The 16,914-nt window shown below is 45.7% G+C and overlaps 1 protein-coding gene across 4 annotated transcripts; it reads right to left on the bottom strand.

Moving 5' to 3' along the window:
* Nucleotides 1–7,869: 7,869 nt before the first annotated feature.
* LOC127209343 (zinc finger protein 791-like) lies at nt 7,870–14,528 on the bottom strand. Of its 4 annotated transcripts, none has more exons than XM_051168938.1 (4): nt 14,437–14,528; nt 12,002–12,128; nt 11,592–11,652; nt 7,870–9,666 (listed from the first exon to the last, which is right to left on the bottom strand). In XM_051168938.1, the coding sequence occupies exons 1-4, from the start codon at nt 14,437–14,439 to the stop codon at nt 8,256–8,258; spliced, it is 1,602 nt and encodes a 533-aa protein (XP_051024895.1). In that variant the 5' UTR covers nt 14,440–14,528; the 3' UTR covers nt 7,870–8,255. The 4 variants fall into 4 exon arrangements, with proteins under 4 accessions (XP_051024895.1, XP_051024897.1, XP_051024896.1 ...); XM_051168940.1 differs by lacking the exon at nt 14,437–14,528 and adding an exon at nt 14,294–14,430; XM_051168939.1 differs by lacking the exon at nt 14,437–14,528 and adding an exon at nt 12,711–12,872.
* Nucleotides 14,529–16,914: the final 2,386 nt, after the last annotated feature.

Here is a 16,914-nt window from a genome sequence, read left to right on the forward strand (position 1 = left end):
ATATTTCTAATCTTTTTTTTTTTTTTTAAAAAGAACATTAGGCCTGTCATGTAGCATTAGTGTTTTCATGTTCCAGTTGTTTAACAGTAATCATTTGGGGTTGGAGAGATGGCTCAGAGGTTAAAAGCACTGACTGCTCTTCCGGAGGTCCTGAGTTCAATTCCCAGAAACCACATGGTGGCTCACAGCCATCTATAATGTGATCTGATGCCCTGCTCTGGCCTGCAGGTGTACACGCAGGCAGAGCACTGTATACATAATAAATAAATAAATCTTAAAAAAAAAACAGTAATCATTTATGCCTCCACATCAAGTGTCAGGCAATTGACCACATGTCAAAGATAGGAAATAAAATCTTGATAGGACTCATCAGGCCCAGGTCTAATTTTAGAAAGTCCCTTTGCCCAGAATCTGGTAACTTATATGATGCCTGTAAATGCAAAGGCATTGATTTGTCCATAATCCTCAGGAGGATGCGTTATCTGTCACTGAGCATCACTATACACACATTCTCCTGTTAACTGTTAAATAGTTAGGGAAGCATTATTTTGGCTTTTAGTTTTTTGAAACAGGGTTTCTCTGTATAATAGTCCTGGCTGTCCTGAAACTCACTTTGTAGACCAGGCTGACCTTGAATCACAGAAGCTACCTTCCTCATCCTCCTGAGTCCTGGGAATAAAGGTGTGCGACAGCACCGCCAGGTTTACAATAACATTTTTATGTGGGTGGATATTTGATACTTCACACTTAATTTTTCTTGGAATCTCAGGAGGCCCCTGATGGTTTTCTGATGTTTTCTTCTAAGGTGGAAAAGGAGTAGATGCGGGGTTCTGGGCGCATAGTTGATGGGATTCCCCTTTAGGCAAATGCCTACATATCTCTATTAGAATATGGGTTGATCTTCTGTAAAAGTTATCTAAATCAGCTGTGCTTGCAGCCAGATGAGATTGTTTTCTTCTGGGTCATGCATGATGATGCATGCTTTTAATCCAATCACAAGAGGCAAGGGAGGAAGATCTCTGAGTTTGAGGTGAGCTAAAGCTATGTAGTGTGACCCCTTCTCAAAGAAACAAACATCCAAACTCTACCACCACCACAACTACAAAAACAAAAACAAGAAGAAAAAAATAAAGAAGCAAGCAAGCAACCAAGAAAGAAAGAAAGATTTTTTGTTTGTTTGTTTTTGTTTTTGTTTTAAACACAGTATCTGACTGGGCATCAGGGGAAGTTGAAGATCTCTCTTTTCCAACATTTCTTCTGTCTTGTCTTGTTCCTCTAACTTCTTTTATGTGCAGCCCAACTCCTGGTCTAAGATAGACACCCAGGCTCAAGGCACAGCATCTGAATTTGAGGCGAAGAGAGGGAAACGGTCAAGGCCAGTGTTCATGCTGCCCTGATCGTTTTCCATGGGGCAGATTGTTGGCCACACAGTTCCTGATAGCCACAAAGAAGGCTACGTGTGTGAACCTGGAATCCTATTCTAAGGAGGGAAGGGAGGGCAATGGTGTGTAGCAAGGGTGTATGGATACAGTCCAGGGCTATGTGGTCCATGGGCATGGCAGCACACTCTTGCAATCCCAGCACTTGGGAGGTAGAGGCTGCAGGATCAGGGGTTTAGGGTCAGTTTTCAGTTTTGAGTACCTACAGAGTTTGTGGTTAGCCTGAGGTACTTGAGTGCTTTTCTCAAAATAAAGTAAAATAAAATAAATTGAGTTTATTATGGCACTGGCCAGGCTCTGGACGCCAGAAGCAAGGGTAAGGGGTAGTGGTGGGATTTTTAGGTTGGGAGGGAGGAGCTGGTGAGATGGCTCAGTGGGTAAAGGTGCTTTCCATGATGCCTGACCACCTTGTTCAGTCCCTTGAATGCAAATGGTGGGCAGGAGAACCAATTCTAGCAAGTTGTCCTTTGATGTCCACGTGCATCCTACACTCAAAACAAAGAAAACAAGAAGCCATGAGAATATCACACCGAGTCAGTCTGAGAAGGGTGGTAGTGGAATCTCCCTTTCTGGGATTCATAACCATGTGGGCACCCCCTAGCCTGAGACAGGGTTCCTCTGTCAAGCCTTGGCTGTTCTGTACTCCTTTTGTAGACCAGGCTGGCCTCGAACTCACATCCATCCTCCATCTTCTGCCTCCCTGAGTGTTAGGACTAAAAGGGGTGAGCCCCCACTCCCAGCTGCCATGTGGCATTTTCACCATTGCTGACACAAGCCATCCTGTGTGCCTACAGACAGCCTTGGTGCAAGAGGTACACCAGAATTTTTCAGCCTGGTGTTACCAAGTGGTTCGCCTGTACCCAGGGCAGCGTCATTTGGAACTGGAGTGGACAGTGGGACCAATCCCAGTGCAGTAAGTGGCATAAAGCTTTCTGGAGTGGGGAGCAGCACAGAGTGGGGTTCAGGAGGGACTCACAAGGTGACTTTTCCACTGAGTACAGAGATGGTTGGGGGAAGGAAATCATCAGCCGCTTTCACACCCCGATGAAAACGGAGGGACAGTTCTACACGGACAGCAACGGCCGTGAAATCCTGAAGAGGAGGTGGGAAGGGGCATCCTGGGGAGTTTGTGGTGTGTGGATTTCAGTGCCATGGGATTTGGTGATGACATGAATGTAGGAGGCTGAAGAGGAAGCAGGACCCCAAATGTGATCACATCGCACCTCTTTCCAGGCGTGATTATCGACCCACTTGGAGATTATATCAGACTGAACGGGTGGCTGGAAATTACTATCCTGTCAACACTCGGATTTACATGACGGTACCTGCCCTGCCACTGCATCAGACTAGGAAGCATCTCCCAGACACCTGGGGCAGGGTGGGCTCCCAGGAGGGCCCCAGAATCTCAATCGCCCCTTCATCTAGGATGGGCACATGCAGCTGACTGTGCTGACCGACCGCTCCCAGGGGGGCAGCAGTCTCCAGGATGGCTCATTGGAGCTCATGGTGAGAGGGGAGCCCCTGCAAGCTGGGTTTCTCCCATAGGGCCCACCCAGAACCAGCCATGCATGAAGGCTCTTGTTGGTACCTGTTTTCTGTGTGTGGCCCTGGTCCCACCCTCTTCCCTTTCCCTCCCTTTCTTACACTGGGATAAGGGTCTGCTTCAATGCGCAGGATTTTTGGTAATATTTCTAGGTACCACTTTCCCCCTTTTCTTCGGTCCCTAATCAGGACTTGAACTGTCCTGTGAGGATCCTCTTGGTAGGCCCTTCCCTTCCTTAGTCTTGAGCTGTTGTCCATTGGGCCTGACTTCTGCTGGGGCCCTGCAAACCTCTGACCTCAGCCTTCATTGTTGACCCTATCTTTAGTGTGTGTTGGAATTCCTGCAAGTGTGTGCCCAATTTCTGAACTGGGATCACTTGCTAGTTTCTCACTCTTTGCCTGCCGCTCCTCACAGGTGCATTGACAGCTGTTGGCAGATGATAAGCAAGGAGTGGAAGAGGCCTTGTTAGAAGCAGGGTGTGGAAAGAGGGTGCGAGGGCACCACCTTGTGCTTTTGAGTTCTGTCAGAGATGCGGCTGCAAGGCACCGACTGCTGGCAGAGAAGGAAGTCCTGGCCCCTCAGTTGGTGCTGGCTCAGGGTGGGAGCGCTCCATATTACTCCCAGGCAGCACTAAAACCACAGGTGAGAGACAGCGAGGCCGGCAGAAAGGGAGACCGTGGATGACGCCCTCTGAGCCCCTCTTTCTGGTGTGAGGTCCTCCTCAGTGTCAGCATTTCCCCTTCAGGATGAGCTCTGCCCTGCGGTCAGCAGCTGGCTTCAGTACTGTGTCCCTGCTCAGTGCCCCGTCCCATTCAGGACCAAGCTTCATTTCCTGCAGGTCAGCGCTGACTGCCAGTCAGCCTCGGACAATGCCCTCCACCCATCCCCTTCTTTCTGCAGTTCTCAGGACTTCTCCAGGACCTACCTCCCCAGGTGCACCTCCTCACACTGGCCCGTTGGGCCCCCAAGATGGTGCTGCTGCGCCTGGAGCACCAGTTCGCTGTGGGAGAAGATTCTGGTCAGAACTTGAGCTCCCCTGTAACCTTGAACTTGCAGGTGAGGAGGGGTTGAGCTGAGATGACAGGCTGTAGTCAGGCAAAAACTGGGCTTGACCTTCCACTCCCCGCAGAACCTGTTCCGGGCCTTCACCATCACCCACCTGCAGGAGACCACACTGGCAGCTAACCAGCCCTTGTCCAAGGCTTCCAGGCTCAAGGAGGACAGAAACTGGTGAAGACCTGGCAGGCGTCCTGCCTGGGGCTGGATGCTCAGGGGAGGGGGAGGAATTTGCTCAGAAGCCAATGTAGAGCTGGAGTCCAGGGTCTTAAGAGTGAGCAGTGGGTCCAGCAAAGCAGCGGTGCACCTGGAGTTTGGGGCATGGGCTTTTGTCTCAAGGGTGAGTGGTGGTGTAGGTGACCTTTGGGGATCAGAGAACAATGGCCAGAGCTGGAGAGGGTTTGGGGAACCTTGGGTGACCTTCAGGCACAGGGAAGTGGTTTAAAAGTCTGGGTGTGGGGGCTAGAGGGATGGCTCAGAGGTTAAGAGCACTGCTTGCTCTTTTAAAGGTCCTGAGTTCAATTCCCAGCAACCACATGATGGCTCACAACCTTCTATAATCTGGTGCCCTCTTCTGGACTGCCAGTGTTATATTCAGACAGAATACTGTATACATAATAAATAAATAAATCTTTGGGAAAATTCTTTAAAATAGCAGGACATGGTAAAAAAAAAAAAAAAAAAAAAAAAGGTCTCGTGTGCGGTCCTCAGCAGGAGTCATGAGTGCAGCCTGCATGGTTTTGTTCAGGCCTCTGTCTCTTCCCATCCCAGGTCCTGTGTCAAACCCTGCTCCATCCAAGTTGGACCCTACCTCAGTCACTCTGCAGCCTATGGAAATCTGTACCTTCCTGGCCTCAGTTCAATGGCCAGCACTCAGCTAGTCCTGCCAGCAGGATGGGCAGGCCTCCCCTTTTTTCTCTGTACCCTCTCTCAGAAACCATTAAAAGGCTACTCAGGTCCTGCAGTGACCATGCTTTTGTTTTTTATATTTGGTGTTTTTCCAGACATTGCTTCTTTGTGTAGCCCTGACTGTTCCGGACTTTGTAGACCAGGCTGGCTTTGAACTCACAGAGATCCACCTGCCTCTGCCTCCCCAGTGCTGTCATTACAGGTGTGTGTCACCTCTCCCAGCTGACTGTGCATTATACTTGAGGTGGGAGTATAGCCTGTGCCGTCTAGGGAGGTCAGCTAACTGTCGCTCAGCCTTGACCCAAGGCTCTGTCTGAAGGTGTCTCCTCAGTGCAATCATCACAGCAGCCTCACGGTCTCCACATCTAACTCATCACTTCCCTCTCACTTTTGTCCTTTGTCCCCACAGGCCGTCACACAGCTGTCTCAGGAAACACTGCTGGTAGGGCTGGGCAGGACATAGTATCAGAAAACCAGCTGTACCCTGGGTCTTTCCTAAGCCAGCCGCTGTGTCAAATGTAGGTGTGGGATGTGGGACATCCTGGAGGGGGTAGTGGAACCGAAGCAGGTCCCACCCTTAGGCTCCTCACCAGTAGGGGAAGCAATCCCTCCTCTCCCTTGAGAAGCTTCCTTTTTTCAACTTGAAGAGCCCCTGGGTAATCCTTCTGAGGTGGAATCTAGTGCTGTCTGGGATTTTAGTGTGTCCTGGTATCTGTTTAGATGTTGGAGTTGGAGACGTGGCTCTGATAAAGAGCACGCCTGTATTCCCAGTACTTGGGGAGGCAGAGGCAGGTGGATCTCTGTGAGTTCAAGGCTATCCTGGTCTACAAAAAGAGTCCATGACAGCCAGGGCTACACAGAGAAACCTTGGGGGTTTTTGGGGGGGGGCACAAACTGTTATTCCAGAAAATTTGAGATTAGTTTCCAGGACCTCCATCAGGTGGCTCACTAGCTTTAGCACTAGCCCTAGAGGGATGCAATGCCTCTGACCTTTTTTGGTCCTGCACTCCTGTGCACACACCCACACATAAAATGAAAAAAAAAATTTTTTTTAAAGATTTATTTATTTATTACATATACAGTGCTCTGCCTGCATGTACACTTGCACACCAGAAGAGGGAAACAGATCTTATGATAGAAGGTTATGAGCCACCGTGTGGTTGCTGGGAATTGAACTCAGGACCTCTGGAAGAGCAGCCGGTGCTCTTAACCGCTGAGCCAACTCTCTAGGCCCCATGAAAATATTTTTTAAGGGGCATTTTCTTTAAATTTTTTTTTTATTGTTTTCAATATATCCCACAGTCTCCCTTCCTCCATCCCTCTTATCCCCATCCATCCTACCTCTCCTCTCCTCACATTCCCATTCAGAAAAGAGCAGGCGTCTCAGGAATACCAAACACAACATAACAGAATATGACAACGCTAGGCATAAAGGCAGTAACAGGGAAACAACCCAGCAGTAGGGAAAAGGGTCCCAAGAGATGAATCAGAGACACCTCACAAAACACCACGCTGACAACCATAACATATGCAGAAGACTACTATAGACCCATGGGAACATGTTGTAGCTCTTGTGTGGTCCAGCACTCGCTGCATAGCTAGTGAGACAACACCCCGCAAATAAAGACTTGGTGTTGAGGCTCATGTATGTAATCCTAACATTAGTTTGGGGGGGGGTGTTAGTAGGATCACTGTATTAGTCAGGGTTCTTTAGAAGAACAGAATTTATAGCATGAACACACACACACACACACATTATGTGAGACATAATGTCCTTTTGGACTGTGTACAGTTTACCCTTGTTCTTTCACATACTGATTTTTCTACCCCACTACCTGGTTTCAACCCAGACACTGCATTGTGATGTTTATTCTAAGTACCTCCTGTCTCAAGTTTGTATAAACACGTCACCATTTGTTCTCTATGTTGCCAATAAAAACCAACTAGCCAATACTGAGCAATAATAGAGAATAGGGTGGGACATCCTGGTGAGTGAGCAGAGGAGAAAGAGCAGGAAGGACAGGAGGGATGCAGGTGGAGGGGACCAGGAAACAGCAGGAGGAAAGAGTTGGAACTAGGAAATGAGTAAAAAGCAAGTGTGATGTGGGAAATCTGAATGGAAGGAAACTGTACTAGCTTGGAGGACTAGGATGGAGTAATTAATGCTCAGTATTGTGCTCACGATCCTGGTGAGTGAGCAGAGGAGAAAGAGCAGGAAGGACAGGAGGGATGCAGGTGGAGGGGACCAGGAAACAGCAGGAGGAAAGAGTTGGAACTAGGAAATGAGTAAAAAGCAAGTGTGATGTGGGAAATCTGAATGGAAGGAAACTGTACTAGCTTGGAGGACTAGGATGGAGTAATTAATGCTCAGTATTGTGCTCACGCGGTTAGAAAATTCCCAACTACCAACTGTGGTAGTTTGAATGAGAAATGTCTTCTATAGTCTTAGGCACATTGAACATTTGGTTTCTAGTTGGCAGCACTTTTTAAGGAGAGGTTTAGGTGTGACATTGTTGAGGAAGTATGTCACTGGGTTAGAGATCTGACAGCTTAAGGACTAGCTCTACTTGCAGTTTGCTCTCTCAACATGGGGGCTCTCAGCCTCCTCTTCCTGATGCTTGTTTTACTACCATGTTTATCTGCCATGATGGACACTTATTTTTCTGGAACTGCAAGCTAAAATAATCTTTCTTCTAAAAGTTGCCTTGGTTGTAGTTTATCACAGCAACAAAAGTAATTAATGCAACAATGCTTATTTCTTTCCAGTGTATTTATATTTTAAAGACTTTATATGTATTATTTATAGATTCTCTCTCGTCTCTCCTTCTCCCTCTCCTTCTCTGTCTGTCTGTCTGTCTGTCTCTCTCTCACACACACACACTACAGAGTCTGGCATGGTGGCACACACTTTTACTATCATTTGGGAGGCATCTCTGTGAGCTTGAGGTCAGTCTGGTCTATGCAGGGAACCTCAGGCTGTGCAGGCCTATATCAAACAAGCAAAAGCATGCATATATATATCAGAAACAATGCAACACTGATACAAATGTTTAGCTTTTATGTTTCCTCTACATTTTGAATTTTCTGGCACATTTTATATGAGTTATCTATTACACTGCAGTTGAGTTTCCTGCATTACTTAGAAGCATGAGTTTTCTTCACAATGGAAAATTTCACAACAAAAAGTATTGGTTAAAATTGAAAATGTTCCCTCATTCCTCACGTTTATTATGTCTTCCTATTATGCATTTTTACATGCTTATTAAAGGATGTGGACAAAGCAAAAAAGTTTTCCCACAATGCTTACACTAAAAGCATTTCTCTCCACTGTGAGTTCTTTCATGTCTCTGAAAGGAACTACGAAGCCGAAAGGCTTTCCCACATTCTTTACATCCATATGGTTTCTCTCCTGTGTGCATTCTTATGTGTCCTTGAAAGCTTGTAGGATAAACGAAGGTTTTTCCACACTCCTTACATTCATAGGGTTTCTCACCAGTGTGCGTTCTCTCGTGTATCTGAACGTAACTTGAACAACTAAATGTTTTGCCACAGTGTTTACATTTGTACGGTTTCTCTCCAGTGTGAGTCCTTTCATGTGTTCGAAACGCACTGAGGAAAATGAAAGCTTTTCCACATTCGCTACATTTATAAGGCCCGTCGCCAGTGTGTGTTTTGATATGTCTTCGAAAGCTTTCAAGAGAAGTGAAGGCTTTTGCACACTCCTTACATTCGTAAGGTTTTTCTCCAGTGTGATTTCTTTCGTGTGCACGACAGTAATTGAGACAGATGAAGGCTTTCCCACATTCTCTGCATTTGTAAGGTTTCTCTCCAGTGTGCACTCGCACGTGTACTCGGAAGGCCGAGTGGGCACTGAAAGCTTTCCCACACTCCTTGCACGTATAGGGTTTCTCTCCAGTGTGAGTCCTTTTGTGAATATGAATGGAAGTGGAGCATCTGAAAGCTTTGCCACATTGTTTACAAACATATGGCTTCTCTCCAGTGTGAATTCGCTCATGGACACGAAGAAAACATGGGCGAAGGAACGCCTTCCCGCAGTCCTTACACTTGTAAGGCCTATTTATAGCCCCGCTGTGTGTCACCATGTGCGTCTGAACACTTGTGCGAGAAATGAAGGCTTTCCCACATTCTTCACATCTGTAGGGCCTCTCCCCAGTGTGGGTTCTTTCGTGTATTTGGATGGAACTGGGACAACTGAAGGCTTTCCCACATTTCTCACACACATAGGGCTTCTCTCCAGTGTGGATTCTTTCATGAATTTTAAGAGAGCCAGGAGAACTAAGAACTTTGCCACAATGCTTACACTGATAGGGTTTCTCTCCGATGTGTGTCTGCTCATGTGTTTGGAAGGGCTGGTAATAGATGAAGGTCTTCCCACAGTGCTGACACTTGTAGGGGTTTCCTCCAGTGTGAGTCCGTTCGTGTCTTTGAAAAGACTTGAGGTAACTGAAGGTGGCCCCACAGTCCTTACATTTGTGTCGCTTTTCTCCACACTTAAACCCATCAAGTTCATGGCCAGGGTGAGATCTCATGTGCCTAGTAAGGGATGACTGAAGCACGAAGCCTCTTCCACATAGGCTGCAATTATGTGGTTTTCCCCCGGAAGTTGTCTTGGTCACATCAGTATCTGGAATCTGGGTGAAGCTTTCTCCATGCCGAGTAACTTCTTTACTTTCACAGAGTCTTTGTATCGTGTATCTTCTGCAAAAAATTAGAGACACATTATTAATAGTTGTTTATTATTTAATGTTTACTAATGATACGTTATTATTACATTTTTGTAGCCAGGGCCTGGTGGTGGATCTCTCTAATCCTGGCACTTGGGAGGCTGAGGTAGGAGGACCACAGATGTGAGGGCACTCAGTGTTACAAAGCAAGGCTCTATCTCAAAATAAAAACAAAAGCTATGTAGTAGTGCCTGCTTATAATCCTGGCATTTTGAAAGCTGAGGTAGCAGGACTCATACGAGTTTGTGGTTAGCTATGGCTATATAGCCGACTCTTGTCTCAAAACACCAAACCAGGGCCTGGAGAAATGGCTGAGGTTAAGAGCACTTACTGCTCTTCTAGGTTTGTTTCTTAGTATCCACATAGTTGCTCATTATCACCTGTCACTTTGATTCCAGGGCATCTGATGCCCTCTTCTAGTCTCTAAGGACTCTTGCATCATGTAATACACATAAATGTAAGCAGGTAGAGACATTAATACTATTATTACTACTAAACCCCAAACCAAACAAAGAGTACAATAACAAAACAAAACAAAACAAATATATATATGGTGTAATGGAAGTTTTGGTTTCTTTGTAAACTCAGTTATGATATGTAAATATGTTCTTCTTTTAATCTCAAGTGTGGGATTTTCATTTGGGCTTTAGTTTGTTCAGAGCTGATAACTGGTGTAGGGCATGGTCTTTGCCAGGTGCCTCCTGCATGAAGCATAGAGAGGGGCGTGGTCTAGGACTCTAAAGAAGATAAACAGGAGAGCCTTGAGAGAGAAAGGTGGTGTGCAGCGGTGGTGTGTGGCAGTTTGGAGAGACCAGAGATGGATGGTGTGATGGCGTTTGCTGTTGATGGAGATTAATATTGTCCTCAAAAGAACCCAATCGAACCTAAACAACTGGGAGACGTAAAGGGGTCTGCACCCCCTCTCTCCACTAACTTTTTCCTCTCTTACCCAGGGTTAAGGGGTTGGTGGAAGGGAGGTAGAAGCTTCACTACCTCAAATAAAATAAGAGTTTGAAAACAAGGGTCAACAATATGGTTTTTTTTTTTTCCAGACAGGGTTTCTCTGTGTAACCTTAACTATGCTGGAACTTGTTCTGTAGATCAAGTTGGCCTCAAACTCACAGACATCCTCCTTCCTCTGCCTCCCAAGTGCTGGGACTAAAGGTATGCACCACCACTGCCTAGCTTATATGGGGTTTCTTAATGTTGTTTCTAAGTTAAAAAAAAATTTTTTTTGAGATAGTCTCATTGTATAGTTCTGGCTGGCCTTGTAGTCAGTACATAGACCAGGGTAGCTTTGAATTTATGATGGCTCCTCCTGCCTTTAATTTAAAATGATCCTCCTGCCTCTGCCTTCAAAGTGCTGGGATTACAGGTGTGCACCACTTGGTGGTTTGAATAGGTTTGGCTCTCAAAGATTCATGTGTGTGAACACTTGGCCATGGGGAGTGGTACTATCAGGAGGCGAGGCCTTATTGGAGGAGGCGTGGCCTTGTTGGAGGAGGCGTGGCCTTGTTGGAGAGAGTGTGTCACGGGGTAGCTGGGCTCTGAGAAGGAAGACAGTCTCCTCCTGGCTGCCTCTCGGTCAAGATGTAGAACTCTTGGCTGCCTTGCTTTCCACCATGGTGATAATGGACTAAACCCTTGAAACTGTGAGCCAGCCCAGTTAAACGTTTGCCTTTATAAGGGTTTCCTTGGTCTCTTCACAGCAATACAACCCTAAGACAACTACCATATTGAAAGGATACTGACGTGTTCAATATCTGTATCATTTAAAATAATTTTGGTAAAAAGTTTTAAAGAAAACCATATATGAGTCTTTTTTGGTTGCCTATTTTAAAAACCTAGTAAAAATTTAACATATAGTAAGATTCTGCTTTCTTTAGTGTGGAAACTCACCTTATATTTTTCTCTTGGAGTCTGTACTGATTTGTAATATCCTGGTCTTCCAATTCACTTCCTAAAATATAAAAGCAGAAAAACCATGATAAAGTCTTAGAAATTACCAAAGACTTTGTAGGGTCTAGGTCCGAAACGAGCTCATAATGCCTGGTTTATATGAATGTAAGCCACTTTTACATTCTAAGTCTTAAAATAGTGACGGTGAACAAGAAATTACTGTCACTAGGCTTGGTGGCATGTGCCTTTAATCCCAGCATTGTGGAGGCAGAGGCTGGCAGATCTCTGAAAGTTCTAGTCCAGCCAGGGCTACATAGTGAGACCTTGTCTCAACCAAAGGATAATCCCAACAAAGAAAACTTTCTGCTGTCAGGTAATTAGCTAAGTGAAGGAAATGGTGTGGTCCTTACCCACAGAGGCCAGGTTCCTCAACGTTTCCCACATCACATCTCTGTAGAGTTTCTTCTGTGAAGGATGCAGCAGATGCCACTCTTCCTGAGTGAAACTCACACACACATCCTCAAAGGTCACTGACTCCTAAATATTCCACATGTGTAAAGAAGAGTACTATTAATAGGCCTGGGGAAATATGTATCCCAATCTGTAGGTGCACATGCACACCACTTCTACTTTTCTTTACAGTACTGAGGACTGAACCAAGCATCATACGTGTTAGGCAAACTCTACCAGTGAGGTAGCCTAGCCCAAAGCTGACATACGATTCTCTGGTCTCTCAACACTTATTACACGGTTTGATTATTAATTTCACTAAAGTTCATATTGAGTTCTGTGAGTGTAACAGCATCTAGAAAGCATGAGCATCAGTTACATTTTTACTATGGCCACTGCACAAATATTTTTTAAAAATTCAATTTAATTTGCTTTTTGAGACAAGAGCCTCACGGAGCTCAAACTGGCTGCAACCAAAGCTTCATTAATGTTAGGTAAGTACTCTGAACAATCAGACATCACAACAGGCCCCAGGCTGTACCACTGACTCCATGATGGAAGTACAATTCAGGCTGTAATTTCAGCATAAACAGCACCAGCAGCCAAAAGCAAAAACCAAAGACCCCACCCAAGTCCACAGTTCTGGGAAAGTCTCTAAATGTACTTAACCTTGCCTTTTGGCTTCTGTACTTCTGCTTCTGGTTAACTGTTCTTTCTAGCTGAAGTTCATCAACCCAGAATATGGTTTTTGTGCTTAAAAGCTCACCCTGAGAAAGGCTGGGAGTTATACTGGGATTCCCAAACACTCACTATAGTCACAGGCTGGCTAATAAAGACTCTCTTGGCTTAAATCCGTATCTGAGCAATCCTCTATGGTAGATGCTCCCACAATACTGTATCTCCCAGAGAACCATTCATTTAGATAAGACCTTACTGCCAAATGCAAATAAAACTTCCCGGGCACTTTTAGCCCCAGCCAATAATGTACATCTATCCTGGGAACCTTCCACCCACTCCCCAAGAACTATATAGACTACATAGCCTTTGCTCACCCCCTCTCCCCAGATAAAGTTGAGCAGCTTTGCTGAAGCTAGTCCCATTGTACTCAGTTGTACTCATTGCTGTCTGGACTCTGCCCCCCCCCCATGTCTTTTATTATTATTATTTCGGGTGGTACTGGAGATTAGAGCCAGGGTCTGTGTGGTGCTAGGCAAGCACACTACTAAGCTGTGTTCTCAGGTCCCACGTGTATCTTAGAAGGGAAGAGTAGGGGAATCAAAAGAGTAGGGGAGTCAGGCACGGTGGCGCACATCTTTAATCCCAGTACTCAAGGAGGCAGAGGCAGGTGGACTGATGTGAGTTCGGGGCCAGCCTGGTCTACAAATCGAGTCCAGGACAGCCAGGGCTACACAGAGAAACCCTGTCTTGGAAAAAAACAAAACAAAAACAAAAACACAGAGGAGGAGGAGAGAGAAATAGGGAGGGACGAGAGAGAGAGAGAGAGAGAGAGAGAGAGAGAGAGAGAGAGAGAGAGAGAGAGAGAGAGAGAGATTTTTATCTTATGGTGCCCGTGGGGGCAACAGGGTATCAGAGGCCAGGAGGAGGTGTCACTTAAGGTTTTGCATTTATTTAAAAAAAAAAAAAATCAAAGCAGGGTATGGTGGTGCACTCCTTTAATCCCAGCGCTCAGGAGGCTGAGGCAGACGGATCTCTCAGGCCAGCCTGGTCTACAGAATGAGTTCCAGGACAGCCAGGACAACACAGAGAAACCCTGTCTCAGAAAAGCCAAATAATAATGATCATTATTATTTAAAATTGAGGTTTTATTTTATATGCATGAACGTTTTGCCTGCAGATATGCATATGTGCCACCCGTGTGCCTTGTGCCCAAGGAAAGGGTTGTAAAGAATCTCCTAGAATTGGAGTTATGGATGGTTGTGAACCACCATGTGGGTGCTGGCAACCGAACCCCTGTCCTTTGGAGAGGAGGAAGTACTCTTAACCACTGAGCCATCTCTCCATCCCCAACATGGATTATTTATCTAAGCACTGTGCGCCTGAACGCACCACCACCGAGGCCAAACAGACGTCACGAAGTTCTGTTCTACGCTGGAGAAGGGGACGCTGGGGTTTAGAAATAAACGAGAGCTGTGGACATGTAGAGATTTACTTCTAGGCCTAGAAAGAGGTGTTGGAAACAGAAAATTTGAGACTGTTTCCAACACCTTCGTAAAAACTGCGGGGATACCTACCAGTGTCCCCCGGGGCGAGCGGAGGCCCGGGCCGTACAAGCGTAGCTCTTCCAGTGCCCAAATCCGGCCACGGAAACGCGCGGCTCGGACCCACAGCCCTCCCCTCTCCTCCCCGCTCCCTCTTAGGGGGCGGCCGCACTCACCATCGCGGTCAGGGCTTCGGGTGTCTAGGTTTTGCCTTATCTCCAGGAAGCCACACTGGTCCCAGTTGCCTAGTCGGACTGACCCATTTAACGTTACGCGCATGTGCGTAACGTGGCCACGCCCACTACCCCGCCCGAGGTCTTAAGGGGAGTCATCTTTCTCGATTGACCAGGAGGCAGAGGGGAGTGTGCTAGGACTTCAGCATTTAAGCTGTACTGGTGAGAACCCGGCGTCTTCCCGCAGCTGCTTCTGAATAAAGGAACGCAAATATGTTCAGCTTCCAGGAGGTGCGACATCTAGCGTTATCCCGAATAGTTTATAGTGTTTGCAAGAGGAGCCGAAGTCCTCCAGGCATGGAGGCGTGGCTTAATCTTAGGCGGCTATGCCTGGAATCCTGCTTGTTTGCAGACACTCTTAAAATTAACCCTGAATCTGGGCATGTCCTAGAGCTTGGGAAGGAGAAACAGGAAGATCAGGAACTCAAGTCCTTGTTAGTAGTTCAAGGCCAGCGTGGGCTGCATGAGACCCTGTATAATAAAATGAACTTGAAGGTATAATTCCGTATTTGCCCGCTGTGAAGCCACGTCATCCCTGCAAACAGACAGAACAGTGTCCCTGATGCACATGCTCAGGGTTTGCCTCACTGTCTCCTCATCCTCACAGATCCAAGATTAGAAAAGGAATTCCCTACTGTAGTCTGCTGGACAACCCCAGCATGGGTGTAAATTTCTTTCTCTATTTCTCTGCTATATAACAAGTTACATAGGCTAGTTATATAGCTCAGGCTGTCCCAGAACTCCTCAGCCTCCCTAGTGTTGTGATTACTGGCACTGCCACTAGCCCAGCTGAGTTTTTCGGTTTGGGTACTACGAGTGAATACATTTGACCTTCAAAAACTGAGAGAGCTCACTATTATTAATATGAGCTATGTGAGTTAGGGCAAGGTGGGAATGTGTCTAGGGGCAATAGTTCTCAACCTGGGGGTTGTGACCCCCACGAGGCCTCATAGCATATATCCTTCATATCGGATATTTGCATTATAATTCATCACAGTGGCAAAATTACATTTATGAAGTGGCAACGAAATAATTTAATGATTGGAGGTCACTACAACATGAAGTACTGTGTAAAAGGGTTGGAGCATTGGGAAGGTTGAGACCCACTGGTCTGAGCGTTTATATTCTCTCTTTTCTTTTCTTTTCTTTTCTTTTCTTCTTCTTCTTCCTCCTCCTCCTCCTCCTCCTCCTCCTCCTCCTCCTTCTTCTTCTTCTTCTTCTCTCTCTCTCTCTCTCTCTCTCTCTCTCTCTCTCTCTCTCTCTCTCTCCTCTCTCTCATTTTTCAGGTAGAATTTCACACTGTAGCCAAGGTTGGCATGCTTTGGAACACCTATGTAGTTCAGGCTGACATTGAACTCATGGTAAGTCTCCTGTTTCAGGTCCCTGGGTGCCAGGATTGTATACAGGCATGGCCAGTGTGATTACTATTCTTGGTTGTCAACTTGAGTACACCAGGAATCAACTAAAAACTAAACAGTTTGGCACACCTGTGAGGGATTTTTGTTGTTGTTGTTTTTTGTTTTGTTTGTTTTTTAACTGAGACATCCTGGGCAGCAGAACCATACCAGTGATCCAAATCTTTGGAGGTGGGAAGACACAATTTTAGCTTGGACCACATTTGAATTCTTGAACCATTCATTCATAGGCGTCCATTGTTGAATTAGCTGTGAGCCATTCTAATAAATGCCCTTTCTGCCTCCACCTTCACTCATAAGCCATCTCACCAGTTTTGAGAGCTGTGTGCTCCTTACATTGACAGTGTGGTGGGATGTTTTAAGTTATAGAGCTATGTGGGATCAGCCACACTCCTGGATGTAAAGTCCTCACCATGGCTCTGTAAGGAAACCCGATAAACTGGTTCCACAAATTAGACTTTGGTAGAATCATACTTTGATCTGACATTTGTGACCTGTCTGGGAAAAATAGACATTTGTTCCCATATCTCTAGGCAAAGTCAATACTATAGTTCCTGATGTGACCTGCATGAGTTTGGGATTGACCTGACTGGGGTTAAGGGAAGTGAAGAAATGATAGACACTTGTATAGAAAAGCTGGGATTGAGTGGGCCTTACACTAGAGTTTATTATATAGAAGTAAAACATCTTTAAGATACTGTAAAAAGCTGTACATGCAATATTGGCTTACTTTTTAACAAAATAAACCTAATCATAATAATTTGTAATTAAGACTGCCATTAAATGAACATTGCTCTAGTTGTTTAAAGTATATCATGGTCAGGCTGTACTGTAGAGAAAATAAAGCATTTATCTTTAAAATATATGGGACAGATAAATTATACTGGTTAAGAATAAAATACAGTTATGGCTGGAGAGATGGCTTAGTGGGTATGAGCATAGGATATTCTTCTGGTCTCTGCCAGCATCAGGTATGCACATTGGTCACAGACATATATGCAGGAAA

The sequence above is a fragment of the Acomys russatus genome, chromosome 26, assembly GCF_903995435.1.
Source record: "Acomys russatus chromosome 26, mAcoRus1.1, whole genome shotgun sequence".
Classification (NCBI taxonomy): Eukaryota; Metazoa; Chordata; class Mammalia; order Rodentia; family Muridae; genus Acomys; species Acomys russatus.

What these genes read in the sequence shown, in the direction of transcription:
- LOC127209343 (XM_051168938.1), bottom strand. An exon ending in GAGGAACCTGGCCTCTGTGG is followed by an intron (nt 11,653 to 12,001) that starts GTAAGGACCACA and finishes TTTATATTTTAG; the next exon opens with GAAGTGAATTGGAAGACCAG. An exon ending in CTCCAAGAGAAAAATATAAG is followed by an intron (nt 9,667 to 11,591) that starts GTGAGTTTCCAC and finishes AATTTTTTGCAG; the next exon opens with AAGATACACGATACAAAGAC.